The sequence below is a fragment of the Dromiciops gliroides genome, chromosome 2 (assembly GCF_019393635.1).
Source record: "Dromiciops gliroides isolate mDroGli1 chromosome 2, mDroGli1.pri, whole genome shotgun sequence".
Classification (NCBI taxonomy): Eukaryota; Metazoa; Chordata; class Mammalia; order Microbiotheria; family Microbiotheriidae; genus Dromiciops; species Dromiciops gliroides.
In genome coordinates, this window is record NC_057862.1 from 112616085 (window position 1) to 112637636 (window position 21552).

At 47.8% G+C, this 21552-nt stretch overlaps 1 protein-coding gene across 12 annotated transcripts in view; it reads left to right on the forward strand.

The window, feature by feature from the left end:
- Nucleotides 1-21552, forward strand: part of SEC31B (SEC31 homolog B, COPII coat complex component) — a 37380-nt gene that overhangs the window by 13275 nt on the left and 2553 nt on the right. For 5 of the 12 annotated variants that reach the window (XM_043987316.1, XM_043987321.1, XM_043987326.1 and 2 more), the window contains 18 exons: nucleotides 94-102; nucleotides 526-669; nucleotides 5466-5608; nucleotides 6216-6315; nucleotides 6525-6686; nucleotides 11043-11195; nucleotides 13451-13681; nucleotides 16479-16553; nucleotides 16959-17051; nucleotides 17359-17458; nucleotides 18137-18315; nucleotides 18552-18678; nucleotides 18897-19042; nucleotides 19422-19595; nucleotides 19688-19855; nucleotides 20350-20524; nucleotides 20707-21033; nucleotides 21342-21400. In XM_043987316.1, coding sequence (XP_043843251.1) covers nucleotides 94-102; nucleotides 526-669; nucleotides 5466-5608; nucleotides 6216-6315; nucleotides 6525-6686; nucleotides 11043-11195; nucleotides 13451-13681; nucleotides 16479-16553; nucleotides 16959-17051; nucleotides 17359-17458; nucleotides 18137-18315; nucleotides 18552-18678; nucleotides 18897-19042; nucleotides 19422-19595; nucleotides 19688-19855; nucleotides 20350-20524; nucleotides 20707-21033; nucleotides 21342-21400 — 2565 coding nt within the window. The remainder of the gene's footprint in view (nucleotides 1-93; nucleotides 103-525; nucleotides 670-5465; nucleotides 5609-6215; nucleotides 6316-6524; nucleotides 6687-11042; nucleotides 11196-13450; nucleotides 13682-16478; nucleotides 16554-16958; nucleotides 17052-17358; nucleotides 17459-18136; nucleotides 18316-18551; nucleotides 18679-18896; nucleotides 19043-19421; nucleotides 19596-19687; nucleotides 19856-20349; nucleotides 20525-20706; nucleotides 21034-21341; nucleotides 21401-21552) is intronic. The other 7 variants (XM_043987323.1, XM_043987328.1, XM_043987325.1 and 4 more) reach the window with 5 other exon arrangements.

A 21552-nucleotide genomic window follows, 5' to 3' on the forward strand; every position in this document is an offset into this window, starting at 1 on the left:
GAAGTATACTTTTGCCTGTTTGCCTGAGTCTGCCTGTCAGTCTATAATTGTGTTCTCTTTGCTTCTTGCTCCCTCCCTGCTTTGTGCTTACAGTATCGTGAGGTAAGTTGGGTTTGAATTCACCAGCATTGTCAGCCAAGTGTTTTCTAGCTTTAGTTTCTCCTTGAATGTTTCCCATGGTTTTCCCCCTTCCATTCTCTCTGTGACGGCAAGGTTGGCTCTGTGGCCCTTATCCACCCCTCCCGTTCAGGCATGCTCAGAAGGGCCCTAACTCCTGAGGAAGCCTTTTTGTCTGGGGCCTGTGGCTTTCCCTGACCTATCATCATTGCAAAGTTAATGGTCAGTGGCACATTGAGATGAAGCCAGGTTGGCCAAGTGGCAAAAGCCTAACATACCGCCTTCTAGCAGCCCCACAATTCCCAAAGGGCCTCTTCTAGAAGCCCAGTCTGTTTATCCAGAGCAACAGACACCCCATGGCCTGAGGAGAAGAGTGCTGGGCCTTACAATTGTGTGTTTTTTCCTCAGCAGCCTCCAGAGGATGTCAGTGTACTGGCCTGGAATCGGCAAGTCCAGCACATTCTGTCTTCTGCTCACCCCAGTGGCAAGGCTGTGGTGTGGGACCTCAGGAAGAATGAGCCCATTATCAAGGTCAGCGACCACAGCAACAGGGTAAGTCATGGAAGCCAGGTGACCAAGGGAGCTGAATGCCCTGTCTTGTGTCCCATTCACTGACCTCTCTTCTTAACCTTGAACGCAAAATGAATGTCCCCTAAGGCTCTGTCCTTGGCCTTCTCTGGACCAACACCTTTCCCTGGACAATCTCATAGTTATCATAGTGAGGAAACTGAGGCGTGGAAAGGCAAAGGGATCTGCCCCTAGATGAGTGCTGGGCAGACACCTCCTGAACGTCTCACTTTGTATCCTCGGATGTCTCCTCCTGAGCACCACCTGGCCCCTCTGACCCAAGCTGGCCCCACTGAGCCCTCCCTCGCAAAACATCCACCTTCCCCTTACGTTTCCTTCTCTGCTGACAACATCTCCTCAGTCCCTAAGACCAACAGTTCTGAATAATTATAACACTGTAATAGTCGTCTCTTCTCACCTCCCAAATCCAACTCCTTGTCAAGAAGGTCAGTCACAAGACTCACTCTATGCCAGGCACTGGGATGCACAGATAGAAATCAAGCCATCCCTGAGGAAGACACCTTGCTGTCTGTTCTGCTCTGTGTCTACTTCTCCCCACCCCCCACCTCCTGCCAGGCCAGGCCCTCTCCCCCTTTCTTCTCTGCTGTTACACTAGTCCCCTCATTGTTCTTCCTTCCTCTTGTCTTCTTTTCTGGCCAGGCTGCCTTCACACACCACTGCCCATGTAATCTTCCTGCTCTGCTCATAGTATTTCTCTACTCCAAAGTTCCTCCCCATTCTTTTTTTTTTTTTTTTTGCAATGAACATTTATTTTATTTTTTCCAGTTACATGTAAGGGTAGTTTTCAACATTCATTTTCATAAGATTTAGAGTTCCAAAATTTTCTCTCTCCCTCTTTTTCCTCTCCCCTCCACAAGACATCAACCAGGTTATATATGTACAATCCCCAAGTGCTCTTTTTATCAGTTCTTTCTATGGGGGTGGATAATAAGTTTCATCATTAGTCCCTTGGGATTGTCTTGGATCATTGCATTGCTGAGAGTAGTTGAGTCATTCACAGTTGCTCATAGAATAATACTGCTATTCCTATGCACAGTGTCCTACCAGTTCTACTCTCTTTGCTATACATCAGTTCATTTGAGTCTTTCCAGGTTTTTCTGGTATTATCCTGTTTGTCATTTCCTATAGCACAATACCATTCCACTACAATTATATACCACAGCTTCTTCAGTCATTCTTCAATTGATGGACATTCCCTTGATTCCGAATTCTTAGCCAACACAAAGAGTTGCTATAAATATTTTTTGTACAATTTTTCCCCCTTTCTCTTTTTCATGATTACTATTGTTAACTGTTTCCTTCCGTCCTATTCCCTTCCCCATGATATTTACTCTATTTTCCATCTTCTTTCACCCTATCCCTCTTCAAAAGGGATTTGCTTCTGTCTGCCCCATCCCCTGATCTGCCCTTCCTTCTTTTGCCCCTCTCTCTTTATCCCCTTCCCCTCCTATTTTCCTGCAGGGTTAGAGAGATTACTCTACCCAATTGAGTGTATATGTTATTCCCTCCTTGAGCCAATTCTGATGAGATTGAGGTCTTTGAGCCAATTCTGATGAGTGTTAGACTCATTTACTGCCCGGATTAAATAGATTACTCCACCCAATTGGGTGTGTGTGTGTTAATCCCTCCTTGAGCTAACTCGGATGGGATTAAAATCTTTGAGCCTATTCTGATGAGTATAAAATTCATTTGCTGCCCTGCTACTCCCCCATCTCTTCCCCCCACTCCATAAGCCCTTTCTTTCATGTGGGATTTCATCCCATGCTACCTCTGCCCTTCCCCCTCCCCCAGTGCATTCCCCTCACCCCTCAATTTAACCCTAAAGATGTTATCATGGGGCAGCTAGGTGACACAGTGGACAAAGCATCCACTCTGGACCCAGGGGGATCCCAGCCAAAACCCAGCCTCAGACACAAGACAGCTACCTACTGCACAATGCCAGGTATGGCCCCCAACTCCAATTTTTTAGGGTTCTGTAGGATCTTGTATTTGAAAGTCAAATTTGCCATTCAGTTCAGGTCTTTTCATCACAAATATCTGAGAGTCCTCGTTTTCATTGAAGTCCCATTTTTTCCTCTGAAAGATTATGATCAGTTTTGCTGGATACATGATTCTTATGATTCTTGGTTGTAATCCCAATTCCTTTGCCCTATGGAATATCATATTCCATGCCCTCCAGTCCTTTAATGTAGAAACTGCTAGATCTTGTGCTATCCTGACTGGGACTCCATAGTACTTGATTTCTTTTTGGCAGCTTACAATATTTTCTCCTTGACCTGAGAGCTCTGGAATTTGGCTATAATATTCCTAGAAGTTTTCCTTTTGGGATCTCTTTCAGGAGGTGATCAGTGGATTCTTTCAATTTCTATTTTAGCTGCTGCTTCTAGAATTTCAGGGCAATTTTCCCTGACAATCTCTTGGAAGATGATGTCTAAGCTCTTTCTTTGATCATGGTTTTCAGGTAGACCAATAATTTTCAAATTATCTCTCCTGGACCTATTTTCTAGGTCAGCTGTTTTTCCAAGAAGATACTTCACATTGCCCTCTATTTTTTTTTATTCATTTGGATTTGCTTAATTGTGTCTTGATTTCTCATTGTCACTAGCTTCCATTTGTTCAGTCCTAATTCTTAGGCAATTATTTTTGTCAGAGAGCTTTTGTACCTCCTTTTCCATTTGGCCAATTTGGCTTTTCAAGCTGTTGACTTTTTTCTCATGTCTTTCCTGCATCACCCTCATTTCTTTTTCCATTTTTTCCTCTACCTCTCTAACTTCAAAGTCCTTTTTGAGCACCTCTATGGCCTAAAACCAATTCATATTTTTCTTGGAAGCTTTAGATATAGGGGCCCTGATGTTGCTGTCCTCTTCTGAGGGTGCATCTCAATCTTCTTTGTCACTAAAGAAACTTTCTATGGTCCTCACCTTTCTCTGTCTGCTCATTTTGCCTTTCTTTTACTTGACTTTTAGCTCCTTAAAGTGGGACGCTGTTTCCAGGCTGCATTATCCCAAGCTTCAGAAGGTCCCAGGTAGTATGATTTAAGGAGGAGCAGGTTCTTCACTCGCCTGGCCTGTTCCCTGGTCTGTAGATGACTCCAGACCAACTTGCTAATCAACCAGCTTTGTGTGTTGTGGTTGTCAGCTCAGATGAGCCTGTGCCCCTCCCCCACCTGGGCCACTGCTACCCAAGCCTACCTCCTGGTTCTCAGCAGGAGTGAAAAACCCAAGTTCTGCCTCAGCACCACCATAGACCTCTGTAGTCATCCCCCTGCCAAGGGCCCAGTCCTCTCACCAGAACGTGAGCTTAGTTCCAGACCACACTGGTGCTGCAGCTGATTCAGAGGCTCTGGGGGTCTCCTTTTCTGGTGAGGCCTTCCTGGGACTGGATCTGTGTCAGCGTGACTATGGAGTTGGGGTCCACTCCTGTCTCAGCACAGCAGCTCCCTCCTTCTGACCTTCCAAGCTGTCCTTGTTTGGAAGATGATGTCAGCACATTCTTCTTTGGGTTTTGCTGCTCTAGGCATTGTCCTATGGCCTTATTTGGATGTTTTTTTGAGCAATTGTGTCCCCCCTTCTTTTTCAAAGAAAGTTTGAGTTCCCAGGGCTGTCATTCAAGTCTCTCCATGATCTGGCTCCAGTCTACCTTTCCCGTCTTATTGCACGACACTTTCCAGCCAGACTGGAAGACTTACTGTTGCTCAGTCTTGTCCTGCCCTCTCCCACCTCTATGCCTTTGCCCATACTGTCCTCCATGTCTGGACTGTCCACCTGTTCCTTATTCTCTACCTTTTAAAATCCCTCCCTCTGTCTCTTAACTTCAAGCCTAACTTTAACTCCCAATAAGCCTTCCCTGAATTCTCCGCTAAAAGCGATCTCTCCCTCCTCATATTGATTCTAGCACCCTGTCTGGACCTCGCCTTTACATGTAGCACATTCTGCCCTGTGGCAGGCTTCTTTGTGCCCCTCTCCCCTCACCATTACAGCGTAAGATCCTTGGGAGTAGGTTCTGTGTCTTGTTAATCTTTGTACTCCTCTGCTACTGCTGGCTTTTCTTTCATTCTCTTTCTGTGTCCCTTATTTACCTCTTGCTCTCCCCTTCACCCGTATAACTGCCCATGAAGCTCTTCTCTGTCTGAGACCCTCCTGATTGTTATTGCAGGAGTAATTAATGGTCAGTGGTGCAGTGAGGTGGAACCAGAGTGGCAAAAGCCTAATGTAGCCCCTTCCCCATTCCCAGAAGCCCCACAACCCCAGAGGACTCATCCAGAAGGACATCTGTCCTTGCTTCCTGCCACTCTCCTGGGGGCTGGTCTCCTAGCTTGTGCCTGGTTTGGCACATTTTAGGCACTTAATAAATATTTGAATTGAATGTCTAGGTTCTTGCAGCCCCCATTTCACCCTTTATTTCTGCTTTCTCCCCATCATACCCTCCTGTTTTATGAACTAGGATTGTAGGCTTGCCATTATCTTCAGCTTACCTAATGAGAGCTTAATGCTGAATAAGGCCGAGCCAAACACCTGTGCACGGGCATCCCCCAAGTGGTCCACCTCCCTGTTTGGTACTCAGCCTGTGCCCTCCTTCAGCATGAGCCAACAAGGCTTTACTGATGCCTAGCATATGGTTGGCACCAGGCATGTCTCTCTGGAGGAGATAAAAGAAGCGATGCACTCACTTCAGAGAGCTCACAGTCTGTCTGGGGTCAAAGAAGGTTCTCACATTGAATGGTCAGACACAGTGTAAGGTAGGACCTGTTTGGCCCACAGATGCACTGCTCAGGCCTGGCTTGGCATCCAGAAGTGGCTACCCAGCTGGTGCTGTGCTCTGAGGATGATCGCCTCCCAGTGATCCAAATGTGGGACCTACGGTTTGCTTCATCCCCCCTCAAAGTGCTGGACAACCACAGCAGGTAGTGTCAGCCTTTCCTTCTCTGAACTGGGATTCTTGGCCCTAGAGAAGAGCCCACCTCCTGCATCTCTGAGACCATAGGACCCCGAGGGATTGCTGCAGACCCCTGGGTTATGAAAAACAACCAGAGGCTCCAGCCTTTCACTTCTGTCCTGATGGGTTTCCTGAGCTTCATAGGGCATGGCTGGAACTGAAGGCCTTAGCTGTTAGCCTGGCTTGGCCTCCAAGGGCAGACAGCGGTCTTGGGGGGCATCCCTAGGCTTCATCTATGCCAGCACTGTAGACATCAAGATTACCTTTAGCTTTAGCTCAAGCTTAGATTCCATACCACCTCCCCCAGCAACAACTGGTACCTCACTGATAGCTGTGCCCTGGGAGCTGCTGCCGCCACCACCTGTAGCCCACGCCTCTGCCAAGTTCTCATGGATGGCAGTTGAGACTGCTTGCATGAGACAAAGGTCAGGTCCTCGCTGCTTTCCTAGTAATAGAAAGTAGCCTGAGATCTCGTTCTAAGTAGATGCCACTTGCTTAGGTTTCACTGGTGCTTTTCACACTGGCATTATTCCTTCAGGGTAGCTGGAGTGACTTTTGACTTCTGGATTCTCTAGGGGAGTGCTGTCAGTGTCTTGGAGCCAGGCTGACCCAGAGCTGCTGCTCAGTAGTGCCAAAGACAACCAGATCCTGTGCTGGAACCTGGGGAGTGGAGAGGTGGGCCAGGGCTGCCCCAGGAGCAGTTAGTGGGGGGCGGGAGAGGGAAATTGGAAGGAGGAAGGGGGCCATGCCTCAGGAGCTGGAGCTTAGGAGGTCTGTAAGACCTTGTCTCTGGGGAGTGGGGGCAATTTGGGATTGGGGGCAGGGGGTGCTTAGGACTGTGGTGTTGGGGGCTAGGCCCTAATGACCGTATCTCCCTGTATCAGGTGGTGTATAAGTTGCCCACACACAACCGATGGTGCTTTGACGTCCAGTGGTGTCCCCGGAATCCCCCAGTATTCTCAGCCGCCTCCTTCAATGGCCGAATCAGTTTGTACTCAGTGATGGGGGGGAATTGGGAAGCCCAGCAGAAGACCCAGGCTGACAAGGTGAAGGCCAAGGGTGGGGGTGGCAGGCTGTCACGGGGGGGAACTGTGACTGGAGTAGTCAGACAGGGCACAACAATGAGTTCTCCTCCGGTGTCCCCCACTCAAGACACGTCCAGTGTCGGTTGTCATGGTGTCTGTGGCTTTGAGGGTGTTAAGGGCTAAAATTCTAGCTAGTCTAAAATATCTAATGAGTGGTCGCCAATAAATTATAAGCTTTAACAAGAGTTAGACTTTTAAGCATTTATTAAGGAGAATAAGTATTTGGTAAAGAGAGAGAAAAAGGCCTAGATTCCTATCTATTAAAGGGAGAGCACATTTCTAGCTCCCTTCTCCACCAGAGTCCAGAGGAAAGAGCGCGAGACTGAGCGCGCCAGTCTCTTCCTTCCTCCTCCCACTTGCCCGCGTCACTTCCTCATGCCAAAGAAAAGACTCCTGGTCTTGCCCTCAAAGACCTTCCCTTCATGGGCGGAACTCTTCTACAGTAAGTCTCCAGCAGGTGGTGTCATTCCAATCGTTACAGTTCCCCGCTTTGTTTCCTCAAGAAACGGTACATTTCCTTGATGAAACAGTCAAAAATAACAGAATATAATAACCTATGCTAACTAACAACATGTTAATAACAATATAGAAAAGGGAGAGAGGAAAGTTTTGTCCAGAGGGGCGATCTTTTTGTCCTCATGAACCGACACTTTGACATTGGTCTTGCAAAGGGAGGGCCTTTGCAGAGAATACATGTTACAGATAGTGTATATTATAACGGAAAGAGAAAAGAGAAAAAAAAATAACAAAAACAAAACTGTTCATTTAAAGTCTCTAAGTCTTTTCTCAGATGTCCTCTAGGTGTAATCATGGAATGGAAGTCTTTTCAGGGGTTGATGTGTGGATGCTGGTAATCAGCCAGGAAAATTTCCTACAAAATTGAGCTTAATACAACTTTAAAATAGCTTTGTCAATAATCAAATCAAACAATGAAAGTTCTCAAAAACATGTCTAAAGGAATTCAGAATCTTGGTTGTTAACACATGAAACATACAATAAAACAAAAATTGAAACATTCTTTAAAATTATAATATTACTATAGTCCCCCCTTTTGTAGGGTAATTGAGAAGACAATTGCTGCGATATTAATTTTTAAAAATAATTTTTGTCTTTGTCTCATCACTTTTTGCATCATCTGCCTAATTATCCTCATGCCATTATGAGAAATTTTAAAATCTTATATAATTGGTAACAGATGTCAAGGCCAAATTCAACAGTGTATTTATCATGACACCTGAGATAATTATGGGGGTTACCATAAAAGAACAGAGAAATGATGGGATATGAGCATTCCCACACTTGAGCAATATATACTGCCCATGCAGTATGCCAGGCTTAAAATAGGTGGATGGAATATATGTCCATGCCACCGAACATATTGGAGGAAACTGAGTCAGACTTAATCAGATGCATGGGATTGAGATGGTCCATGGCATCAGGCATATAGGAGGGAGCATAGAAGCCAGTTGTAGAAGTGAGATGGGTGGGATCAATACTTCCAGCCATCTGTACAATATTGTGGGGAAAAATAAAATAAAATATTAAACCAAGAGAATCCAACCTCAACATTTGTCAAAAGCCGTTCCCTTGGCCATACCTTGACTTCATGCATGTCTCCCCTCATGTGACAGTTCAGTGTCTGCTCTTGCATGTATTCCTCTTGTGATTGGATGGCATCTTGGCCAACTGGCATCTGATAACTCAGAATAAAGGCAATTAATGTCTTAAATGATAAGTTCCCATAATCCAAGTCTCATATGGATTTAAAAATTGAGGATAATAAATGATTGCAAAAAATGTGAATACATCTTGACTCAGAACACAATATATAATTATGCAACAATTTCAAATAATACCCCTTTTTTTTACTTAGTATACAATTACTTTGTGAAAAATCAGAACATATTTAAATACAAGTTAAAGCACAACAGAATCTCAAAGAAAACTTTTACAAATGTTCCCCTCTTTTTTTTTTGGAATATGCTTATCAAAAATAATACTTCTAGAATCAATTTACACTTGCCATGGCAACCAATTTGCCAGGGAAATGCTTTAAAGAATTTGATCAAATAATCAGTTGAGAAAAAATAACAAAAACAAACAACTCAGAATATGGGAGCACAATACTCCTAGAATTAACATTGTATAATAAAATCAAAACCATCTTGCAATGTTTCAAAATTAGATAGACAAATGAATAGAAGAAAATACACATGGAACAATAAAATACAGTGAAATTCAAACTAAGGAAATCTAAATGAATATGAACTTAATATCAATAAGAGTATTATAAAATATAAACTTGATCACATGACTATAAAAAGCTTTTACAAATATTCTCCTTGTTTTAGAAACTAAGTATAAGACACAATCTCAAAAGCATGAAAATCTCTATGAAAATAAACCCATACCATTAATTTCAAAATGTATATGTAATAGCATAGAAATCCTATGTAACTTCTGAACTGATACTATTACTCTGAGTGAATTCAGAACACTTTTGATTCCAGTATCTAAAATCCCCAATACTCATATCAATACCTTGCTGCTTACTTCTACATTTCTGTAAAATATATACCCTTCCATGGCAAAAGAAGCGGAGTCTTGAACTATGTTGATGATTGTCATTCTTATTCAGCTTAAGTTTTTCTTCTTTAACCCCTCTATATTGTCTGTCAGTCTTTTCACCATACAAATGCTTTATAAGATTACTAATTAAAGACAAAAGCAGGTTAGCAAAATTATGAACAAAACGAGCATATCTGGAATTTAAAGGGTTTTCTAAGGTTGTCTCAGAAGCACAGCCAGGCTGGGGAAGGGCTGAGCCTGAAGCTGCAAATGCAGGTAGAGAAAATTGAGCATGAGCATTAGATCTCTGGACTTCCAAGGCTGGGGAAGCAATGGGCTTGGCCATGGGAGGAATAGAGGGTGGGGTCTGGAGAGGAGGGGAGGGACCAGAGCAATTTGAATCAGACTTGATTTTGAACTCAGGCCTGGATTCCTCTTCCCCCACTTTGCCTCCAGGTGCTAGGGGATTAAAAGCTTCAAGAGGGTGGGTCATTGCCTCCAGGCATGCAAAATTAAAGCAACAATTAGTGTTAGAACTGGGAAAAGCTGCGGGAATCTCTTCAGGTTTCTCTGTAAAAGCATGGTTGGGAGAGGGAGAGATATTTCCTTGTGTGAGTAAATTGCTGGCTCTTTTAACAAAAAGAAAAATAGAAAATCCACAAAAACAAAGCATTAACATGATCTTATCTCCCATTTGTCTGGTTAAACAGACTAAAATCAAAAATAGCATAATTAGGGAGTTTAAAAGGTCCATTGGAAAAAATTTAAAGGGAAAACACAGCCAGTAAGCCAGTATTTAGCAGTTAAAGGGAGAGGGTAGGGGAAATTTCTTACCCAACCAGAAGATCAGAAGAAGATTGAGGTTCAGCTTTCCTCTTCGTGGTCAGCCATCTGTTAAGGGCTAAAATTCTAGCTAGTCTGTCTAAAATATCTAATGAGTGGTCGCCAATAAATTATAAGCTTTAGCAAGAGTTAGACTTTTAAGCATTTATTAAGGAGAATAAGAATTTGGTAAAGAGAGAGAAAAAGGCCTAGATTCCTATCTATTAAAGGGAGAGCACATTTCTAGCTCCCTTCTCCACCAGAGTCCAGAGGAAAGAGCGCGAGACTGAGCGCGCCAGTCTCTTCCTTCCTCCTCCCACTCGCCCGCGTCACTTCCTCATGCCAAAGAAAAGACTCCTGGTCTTGCCCTCAAAGACCTTCCCTTCATGGGCGGAACTCTTCTACAGTAAGTCTCCAGCAGGTGGCGTCATTCCAATTGTTACAAGGGGCAGGCTGAGTGAGTTAGCACCGAGGTGAGAGCACAGGCCCAGGAGAAAAGGCCCTGGGGTTCAGACCCCAGCTTGGCACTAACTTACCTGCAATCTTGGGGCTCACAAGGCCCCTCTGGGCCTTCATTTTCTCATCTGCAAGAGAGGGGAAAGAATAATACTTCTAATACCCATCCTTGTCATAGCTATTATTATTCCTTACCTCAAAGGGCTATTTTTTCCAAGTATTTTTGTAACCCCAAAGCTCTCAGTGAGTGTGAGCTGTTGCTCTTCTCATGTTTATAGAGAGCTTGGCAGAGTCTAATGTTCCCTTTCTTGAGGCCTATTAAAGAGGTGAAGACTGTAGCCTAGCACCCTGCTGGTGTGGTCTCATGTGCAGGACAGTTCAAGTCTGCCATGAGTTTGCATTTATGTAACCTGGGGCCTTGGCTGGGTCCTCTGCTTCATGCTAGTGACACATCCTCACTTCTGCCTTCAGATCTCATCTTCTTTCAGTAGCCTTGATCCATTTGGCACTGGCCATCCTCTTCCTCCACTGGAGGTACCAGAGCAGGTAGCCCACGTCAACTTAATCCCACCACTAAAGAAGCCCCCGAAATGGATTCGCAGGCCAACAGGCGGCTCATTTGCAGTAAGTTCTGTTCTCTTATTGCTAACGGTGGGGGTGGGGGTGGGGAACATGTGCATGTGCAGGCATTCATACACATACACTAAGGCCTCTTAGGTGTGAACTTGTACAGATCACTTCTTTAGGCCTCAGTTTCCTCAGTGGTAAAATGAATGGGTTTAACTAACTTTTCCCTTCAGTCTTGTGTCCCTATGAAACCTGTACTGAGGGTTTTGGAGGAAAGAGAGAAGTCTACATGGTTACTCTCCCCAGACACCTTGCGTTGAAGATGACATGGTCTAGTGGATGGAGCACTGTTTTGGGAGTCAGGAGATCTCGGGTCAAGTCATGGCTCTTCCACATACTAGCTGTGGGACCTTAGGCAGATTACATCACCTCACTAAGCCACTTTCCACATCTATAAAATGATAACAGTAATTAATGCCTGTTCTGCCTATTTCAGAAGGTTACAGGAGGAGTCTGTAGAGGTCTTCTGGTTCAGCTTCTTTATTTTGCAGATGAGGAAAGTGGGATGTAAGAATGTTAGGCCCTTTTTTTTTTTTAAGTGAGGCAGTTGGGGTTAAGTGACTTGCCCAGGGTCACACAGCTAGTAAGTGTTAAGTGTCTGAGGTTGGATTTGAACTGAGGTACTCCCGACTCCAAGGCCAGTGCTCTATCCACTGCACCACCTAGCTGCCCCTAGGCCTTTTTCTTAATGCCCCTCAGGTAGTAAATGACAGATCCAGTACTTGAACCCAGGTGCTCTGACTTCAAGGCTAGCAACCCTTCCATTGTAACACATAGTAGCATAGGAGGATAAAATGAGATAATCTCTTTTAAAACACTTTGTAGTCTGTAAAGAGTAATGTAGGGGCAGCTAGGTGGCGCAGTGGATAAAGCACCGGCCCTGGACTCAGGAGTTCCCGAGTTCAAATCCGGCCTCAGACACTTGACACTTACTAGCTGTGTGACCTTGGGCAAGTCACTTAACCCCCATTGCCCTGCAAAAAACAAACAAAAAAAAAACACACAAAAAAGAGTAATGTAAATGTATTCCTTTTTAGCCCGTGCTAGAATACAAATTTAACAGCTAAGTATCCAAACTTTGATTCAAACTAAGGACCTGTGGGAGTTCAGAGAGAGGGGTTCATTATATGGGCGAGGTAGTCAAGGAAAATTTCCTGAAGAAGATGGCCCTTGATCTGGGCCTTAAAAGATGAATAGGGTTTGAATAGTCAAGGAGAAGAGCTGAGTGCACTCTTTGTGAGGGAGTTCAGCCCAGAGGAAGCTTCAAGGGTTAAGGGGACAGGAGGCCTGTCGAGCTGGAGCCAAGGGTGCCCATGGAAGGCTGAAAAAGGAGGGTGGTACAAAAAATGGAGGGCTTTGATTGGTGAGCAGAGGACTCTGGCCTTCTTTCTCTAAGCAGTGAGGAAGGCTTGTGAGTAGAGTAGTGGCAAATATATGTCTACTGTAGGGATGTTCATTTTTTACTGATGTAAAAGACTGCTGGGCCAAAGGAGAGACTGAAAGCAGAGCAGCCAGTTAGGAGACCATTGCAGTGACCAGGATCGAAGTGATGAGGACCAAAACTAGGGGTGGCATTGGGGATCAAGAGGTGGGAAAAGGCATAAAAGATCTCCTGAAAGAAGAAATGATGGAGCTCCGTCTGTAACAGCTTGGAGAAGTGGGTAGAGAAGAGTCCAAAGTTTCCAACCAGGTCGACTAGTAGGATTTGTATTGACAGAACACATATCTGTAGTGACGTCTGGACACAAACAGAGTAGGGGACCACAATTTAGAAGTACCCACCCTTCTTAGTCCTCTCTGGGGAACTCTGCTTGAGGAAAACATGTTTCCTAGGGATCTATCAGCAGCCTGAAGTTGGGGGAACTCTGTTCTGATCAGTTTGTCCAAACATGTTAGCAGCCCATCACCCTTGATTCATACCCTTATGATCTCAGGCTCCCATCAATGTCTGGTCTCTCTTTGGCCAGGGTGAGCAAGCCTGATTTAATGCCTCTTACTCATAAGGTCATGGGATTTTGGGGATGGAAACAAGCTTAAAGGTGTGGAAACTTAGGCCTAGAAAGGTGAGGTGGCTGGCCTAGAGTCACACAACGGGCAGAGCTGGAATTCAGGTCCTGGATGGCCCCGACAGTGGTCTTTCCCCTCACTCTGGTGCTGCTTTCTTTGGTGGCAGTGGGAGGGAGAGGGGAAGAGACAGACCATGTTCTTACCTTTGGCACTTAGCTACAGTGTGTGTGATCTTCTTTTTACAGTTTGGGGGAAAGTTGGTTACCTTCGGTCTGTCTAGCCCCCCAACCCAGCAGATGCCACAGCCTGGCTCTCGCCTCATCTTCATCAGCCAAGTTACCACAGAGTCTGAGCTGTTGGCCCGGTCCAAGGAACTGCAGGAGGCCTTAGGGTCAGGTAGTCTCCTGAATTACTGTCAGAGGCAGATCCAGCAGGCTTCATTGCCCTCTGAGAAGGACATCTGGCAGTTCCTAAAGGTATGAGGCTCAGTGGCTCCTATATCTGCTCAGAGACTTTATCCCCAGACTAGCCTCCTGGTCTTATACTGGGCACACACTGGTAATGGAAGCCTGTGGCTTCTGAATGTTCAGCCTTTGCTAAAGGCTTGAGCACAGAGAGGAAAAATGAAGGAAGCAAGAGAGGGAGGGAGGGAAGGAGGTGAGCTGTGGAGGACTTGTCTAGCTTACAGGGTAAAATGTAAGACCACAAAGCATTATCTGGGAATGAGGGCCTGCTACACTGACTGAGGATAAGGCTCTAAGGGAGATGGTATGGGGTCAGGGAGAGTCTAGAAAGGTAAACAGCAAGGCAGGGACCTGAGAAGGACTCTAGAATATTTTTATACAGTACTAGGATGACCGAAAGGTTAAAGAGGTGGAGCTGGAGAGACCAGAGGTAAGTAGTTATAAGAGATGACTAATTGTTAAATAGAGACCTAGAGGGATGGATTCTGGGGAGGAAACAGGATGAAGAGATTAATCAGTAGACATTTATTAAGTACCTCCTATGTGCAAAGCACTGTGCTAAGCACTAGGGATACAAAAAGGCAAAACACAGTCCCTGTCCTTAAGAGCTAATAGTCTAATGGAGGAGACAACGAGCAAACAAATCTGTACAAAGCAAACTATATTCACAGGATAAACAGAAAATCATTAACAAAGGAAAGGCACTAGAATTAAGAGGGGTTGAGGAAGACTGCCAGTAAAAGAAGGGATTGTAATTGGGAGTTAGAGGAATCGAGAGAGGTCAGTAGTCAGAGCAGAGGAGGGAGAATTCTAGTCATGGAGAACAGCCAGAAAAGTACCCAGAGCCAGGAGATAGAGTGTCTTGTTTGTGCAGCAGCCAGGAGGCTGGTGCCACTGGATTGAAGAGTGCATGACAAGGAATAAGGCATAAGACTGGAAAGGTAGGAGGGGGCTGGGTTATGAAAGGCTTTGAATGCCAAGCAGAGCATTTTGTATTTGTTCCTGGAGGCAAAGGAAGCCAATAGGGTTTATTGAGTAAGAGTGGGTGGGTGGGGGAATGGGTGGGGTGGGGTGGGGTGTGTGTTTCTCTGTGTGTGTGTGTGTGTGTGTGTGTGACACGTTGACTAGATCACATTAGAATGGAGGGTAGATTGGAGTGGGGAAAGACTTGAAACAGGAAGACCCATAAATAACTATTGCAATAATTCAGGCATGAGGTGATGAGGACTTGCACTAAGGTTGGGGTGATGTCAGAGTTGAGAAGGGAATGTATTCAAGAGATGTTGCAGAAGTAAAATCATCAGGCCTTGGGAACAGATTGGTTTTGGGAGATGAGAAATAGTGAGGAATCTGGAATGACTCCTTGGTCATGAACCTGAGGGACTGGGTAGTGTTGCCCTCTGCAGTGTTAGGGAAGGGAAGGAGGTGGGGAAGGTTTAGTGGGTGAAACAGCGAGTTCTGTATTGATATATACTAGACCTCCCTTTTGAGATGTCTGAAAGGCAGTTGGAGGTGTGAGATTGGAGGTCAGCAGAGAGTTTGGGTCACATTAGGTATATTTGAGAATCATCAGCATAGAGATAGATGGTAATTAAATCCATAGAAGTTGATAAGATCACCAAGTGACATAGAGGGAGAGAGGAAGAGGACAATACACTGAGGGAGGGAGGGAGAGAGAGAGAGAGAGAGAGAGAGAGAGAGAGAGAGAGAGAGAGAGAGAGGTCCTGAAAATCCAGAGAGAAGAAAATATAAGGAGGGAGAAAGGAGAAAGTGATCCTCGGTGTCAAGGGCTGCAAAGAGGTCAATAAGAACGAGGATTGAGAAAAGGCCATTGGAGAGAAGAGTTTCAGTGGACTGATACAGTTTAGCTATAAAGGGCAGAAAACATATAGGACAATAGGTAGCAGGGATGGAAGGATCAAGTGGGGGTTCTTTCAGGATTGGGGAGATGTGGGCATATTTGTAGGTGGTAGGGAAGGAGCCAGGAGACAAGGAGAGATTGAAAATGAGTAAAGAAATGGAGATGAGAGACAGGGCGACCTGTTGGTGGAGCTGGGATGGAATGGTACTATTTGAACATGAGGAGGGGTTGACCCTGGTAAGGAGTGAGGCCACCTCACCTCATCATGTGAAGAAGAAAAAAATAGCAGGAGATGCCTGAGTGATAGGAGACAAGGAAGAGGGGAGAAGAGAGAGCTCACGGCCATTCTTCTGGTACAAGTTGGAACATAGCCACTCTGGGGTCATCTGAGTCAGCAGAGGCCATCAGTCTAGATTATAACTGAAGTTATGTCCACATTTCTTGGGAAATGGGGCCCAGGAGAAGGGGGATGGGACTCAGGTCTTGGTCCTGACACAGAGAGCACAACTACTGAACAAGGTGGAAAGATCCAGTTAGAAAGATGAGGAAAGGTGGGAGTACACTCTGCTTGGAAAGAGCCTGAGGAAGTTTGGCCTCTATCCTGGGGCAGGGGAAGGAGGTTAGTCCTCTCCTGCATGCAGAGTCTGAAGGAGCAGGCAGAGTTTGACTCTGAGTGCCAGGGCAGTACAAAACAGAGCCTGGGGCCCCAGAAGAGTTCAGTCCCCGGGCAGTTACAGGGAAGTCAGCTCCCATGCAGTCAGAGCAGAACTCTAAGTTGGACGAGAGATAATGTCTGCCTTTGCTCACATAAGTCACTTGAGACCTCAGCCCAAACCATTTCAGCAGTATGAAGAACCGTGATGTTTTGGAACAGCCTTTGCTAAGTGAAGTTCAGGAAAGGTCCAATCACCATCCACTGACCTTACTCTCTGTCCCATGATTCCCTAGGTGACCTTGGAGCAGCAGTCCAGGACTCAATTCCTCAAGCTGTTAGGATTTAGTAAGGAAGAGCTTTCTGAGAAGGTGAGCTGCTCTCCAGTTTAGATGCCTGCCTCCATTTCAGAGAGCAGGAAGATCCATCAGGAAAGATAGGAAATTGGGTTCCTTCCTTGTCATTGTGCCTGTGGCCCTAGTCCCGTGGCCTTGGGTCCTTTTCCGCCCTGAGGCTCCAGAGGGAGATGGCCAAAGGTTCTCAGACAAGACCCTCGAAAGATTCATGAAGCCTTGATGGGCAAACAGAGGGAGCAAGGCCTCAGGGCCGCCCTGCCATTTCCCCCAGCACACACACACAGTGTACATACACCGTGGTGGTCATTTCCCCCAGCACACCATGTCCTTGTGTGATACAGAGTACCGGCCCAGCCCAGACTGTGGGAGGGCAGGCAGAGGGGGCGCTTTGAGAAGATGCTCATAGCCCTCTTCCTGCAGATGGCTGCACATCTGGGGAGTGGTTCGGAAGTAGGTGAGAGTCCTCACCCCAAAGGAGGTGACCTCCGCTGGAACAGACAAGCCTGCAGGCAGGTGTGGTGGGAGCCCTTCCTGGACATTCTCAAGGCACAAGGGAGGGCAGTGCTGGGGCTTGGGTGGCTACCTTCCCTGTCCAAGTACTCAGCTCCCATTGCAGCTCCTCAGGTGACTGTGTAGCCCAAGAGGGCTTGGGCCTTAGCTCATTTAGCCTTTTCACCCCTTCACTTGGTCTCTGCCCTTACCTCTGAGGGGGACAGATGTGGGAATGGACCCACAGAGGGACTCCCCCAGCCAGGCAGGAGGCTGCCCTTGAGTACAGACCCTCGGTTGTCACCTCTCTGTCCTCCCCTTCCTGGCACAGGGCTCCAGACCTTCTTCAGAGGAATCTGCTGCATCTTCTGCCTTCTTTGATGAGCTTGTCCCTCAGAACATGACCCCGTTGGAGATCCCTATCACAGAAGGTGCCCTGAGCTGGCGGAGAACTGTGTCCAGGCTTGTGCCCACCCGGCAATAAGCCCATGCCCCCATATGGAGCCCCCTCTGCACAGAGGTCGAGTGCAAGGCATTTCTTGGCCACACATGGCGTCTCTCCACTTCCCATCAACTTCACTTCTGCTTTGTCTCAGTGTCTGAGCTTTTTTCCTTTGAGATGGGTTTGGAGGCTGGGTCTATCCTGTTTCCTGTTGGGAAAGGCTTACTAGGAGATGCTGACCTGGACAGTGCTCTGTAGCAGCCCTACATGGTGTCTCTCTCCCAGTCCTCCTACAGTTCTGTCTGGGGGACCAAGGGATTCCAACACCAGCCAAATGCTTGCCTCCACCAAGTACACAGGTTTAGTGGCTTCCAGGCCCCTCGCAGGCTGGAATAGTTCTGGGCAAACCCCATGGGGAGGGAGACCTGAGAGTACAGTCCTGGATGGCTGTTGGTCAGAGGGCTGCCATTTCTATAGCTGGGTAAGGGGATAGGAGTGATGGGAGCCTTGGGGTGGGAGAGGGGGTATCCCGATGTAGTTGTTGAAGATATGGGTCACAGGTTCTGGTGGGAAAGGGAGCAAGGTCCTAAGTTTGTGAAGGGGTCCTTGGGTGAGAAACAAATCCAGTCTGTGATTTGACTGATGGTTGGGGGCCCTCTCCTTGCAGACACCGATGGGCTGCTTAGCCAGGCCCTGCTGCTGGGAGAAATTGGCCATGCTGTGGAACTGTGCCTGAAGGAGGAGAGGTTTGCTGATGCCATCATCCTGGCTGGAGCTGGCGGGGAGCAGCTATTGCGGAAAACTCAGCAGCGCTACTTTGCGCAGAAGAAGTCCAGGATTGCCTCAGTACGTGCCAGGCACTGGGGAGGAGAGGGCTTAGTGCTTCAGACATGGACCTGCGACTTGTATGTGATGCGGTGCATGTTTAGAACGTGACCGTACACTGTGGGCAGTACACCAGTGTGTGAGTATGGTGCCTGCATGCCACACGTGGTCTTTCCCAGCCACTGTGCCGGTGCCCAGCACCCACCTCCCTGTGCCCTCTGGCCCCAGTGCTGATAGCCTTTCTCCAACCTCTGTAGCTTCTGGCCTGCATCGTGGAGCAGAAGTGGAGGAATGTGGTATGTTTGTGCAGTCTGAAGAGTTGGAAAGAGGCTCTGGCCCTGCTGCTGACACACTGTGGCACCCAAGACTTCCCTGAGCTCTGCGGTAGGTATGCCCACCCCCCTCTCTCCCCTGAGCAACCTTTCTTCTCACCTTGTCTCCCTGGTCAAATGAGATGGGCTGTGATTATCATTGTCTAATCTCCGTGCCACATCCCAGCCATGGAGCCCATGCCAAGCTGGGTGCCAGGCATCCTTCTGGAAGAGAGGCACGGGGAGGGAGCTTGGATTTCCAATTTTAGTAAAACTTCCATCTTCCTGCAGATATGCTGGGGACACGCTTAGAGCAGGAGGGTGGAGGAACACTGTCCGTGGAAGCCTGCCTCTGCTATATCTGCTCAGGAAATGTGGAGCGGCTGGTGGAGTGCTGGGTGAAAAGCCATCAGATGTCTTCACCCATGGCTCTGCAGGTAGGAGAATGGTGTGGGCACCGAGACAGGCACCAGTGGCCACGCTCTGAGATCTGCAGCCACAGGACCAAATACTTTGGGGACTAGTGAGGTCCCTCAGAGTTTGGGGCCTTCTTTGAGGTAGCCAGAGTTGGAATGAGGGGAGAGGTGGCCTTGGTTAGGGTGGATCGGAGTAGGTTGATTTGAGTAGGAAGATGGGAGTCGGGCCTAGAGAATAAATAATCTTTTTCTGTGGGATAACCCCTCACTGACCCTGGACTTTGCTCAGAAGGCTCCCTACTCCCACCATACTACCCAGGAAATCTCTTGATGCTGAGTTCTGGGAAGCTAGTCAGGCTGGAGAGACTTCTCACCCTTGTCCTTTCCCTTGTTGCCAAAGGACTTGATGGAGAAGGTGATGGTTCTTAGCAGGAGTCCAGAGCTGCTGCAGCACCCTGAGGGGGCAGTACCCGGCCCTGCTACAGCCCACAGAATTACTCAGTATGCCAGCCTGCTGGCGGCCCAGGGCAACCTCACCACTGCCATGAACTATCTCCCCAGGCACTGTGCTCAGGTGAGTAAGCTCCTGGCAGAAGGAGAGAGTGGGTGAACCTGTGCGGTCAGCACAGGTCCCTCACTAGTCTTTCCATGTTGTTGATATTGCAGCCCCCTGTCCAGCAGCTGAGAGACCGTCTCTTCCACGCCCAAGGGTCTGGGCTCCTGGACCAGCAGCCTCCTCCTTTCCCCTTTCCCCGGGTCTCAGTGGGATCTTCTTCCCAGCCTAGAGGCCTTGGAGCCCAGCCCCCCACTGCAGGATTCCAGCCTCTTCACCAGGTGAGGCCCACCCTGCAATGAGATGGGAAGGGCAGGGAAGCGTGCCTGGCATGTTCACATATGTGGGGAGGACATTACCTCTTGAGACAGAAGAGTCGTCAGAATTTCGGATCTATGTCTCCTGTCCTTAGGACAATCATTTCAACTCTTTGGGCCTCGGTTTTCTCATTTGTGAAATGAGAGCTAGCTGAGACCGGTCTGAAGGTCCCTTTGAACTCTAAATGCATCAAATGATGAATGGCTCTCAGATCTCAACACTGAGAGTCTCAGGGACGTGCTGAGAACACCTCTGTGAACTGGCCCCTCTTCTTTGGTTCCTTGAGAATTTCCTTCCTCACCCAAGGCCAAGATTAGACCCATCACCACAGCCAACTCCTGGCTGGCCTTGTCTTGGAACAGCGTAGGTCTGCTGATAGAAGACAGAAGGTTGTTTCCTTCCATACGCCCTCCCTAATCCCCGTCTTCTGTCACACTCATGAATCTCCTTCTCTCAGCAGGCCTCAGCTCCACCCCCAGGACCCATGGGCTTCCTGCCTCAGCCCTCGGTGACAATGGGCCTCCCCCCCGCAGGCACCTCTCAGGGCCCTGGAACCCAGCCCACAAGGACCTCTAGGGCAGCAGGTGCTCAGCTGGTTCCACCTCTCCCCCCAGGTCCTAGAGCAGGGCCAGGTGAGCATGTTGTGAGGCACAAAAGAGGAAGCGGGAGAAGCCGTCCTAGCCCTGGCCTGGTCGGGCAGCTGCCGCTTTGCCATCCCCCTCTCTGACCCATTCCTGGGCTTGTGTCCTGTCCCTCCTTTTTCTGGCTCAGGGAGGTGTGAGGGTCACCAACCTCTCTCCCATTTTCATTTCAGCTCTGCCTCCACCACAGCTGCTGGGAGTGCAGCAGACCCAGGCCCCTGGGCCCGTGGGCTTCCCGGTCACCAAGCCTTTCCCTGGGCCGCCTCCACCAATGGCTCCCCACACAGTATCATTTGCTGGTTCCACTTACCTAGCAGGGGCCCCGGGCTTCTCTACTTCACTTCCGGCCTGGGCCGTTGGTCCCAGCCTATCACCCCATATTGGCTCCCGACCTCCAGTTCCTCCCATCACTTTCCCTATGACGTGCTGTCCTCCTGGAGGGCCTGGTGCTCCAGTTTCTAGAACCTTGCCAGCCACGGGCATCCTGGATCCCCACTCAGGTCAGTTTCTTCTTCCTTCTTTCTCCCTTCTATCTTCTTCCTACAGGGTCCCCTCCTCCTTCCCCATCAATCAGTCTCTCTCAGAAAGCTCCCTTCTGAATTCTAGTCTTCCCTCCTTCACTGTCTGGGTCCTCTTAGGGTGGGGAAAATGGTTGAGGATGAATAACAATGTATATTTGATTCAGCTGGTGGGGGGTGGGGTAGGCAGGGGAGGGGTGAGGTTCCTGTTCCCTCTGTTGCACATACCTCCTTCCTTGGGGGACCATAGTCTCTTAGGCTTCTTCCATCCACCCCTCTGTGCCTCACAGGGCCTCGAGAACCCTGCAGGGATACCTCAGCTTCCAAGGGAGGCCTCCAAAGAACAAAGGTTAAGCCCTGTCTTCTACCCACACGTACCACTCTGCCCACCCTCTCCACAAACACCCTGGTTCTGCTCATTTCTTCCCCCACACCACAACCCCACTTACCCACTTATTCCTCAAATTGCACCCTTCAAACCTCCATAAGAGCCCAAGGAAG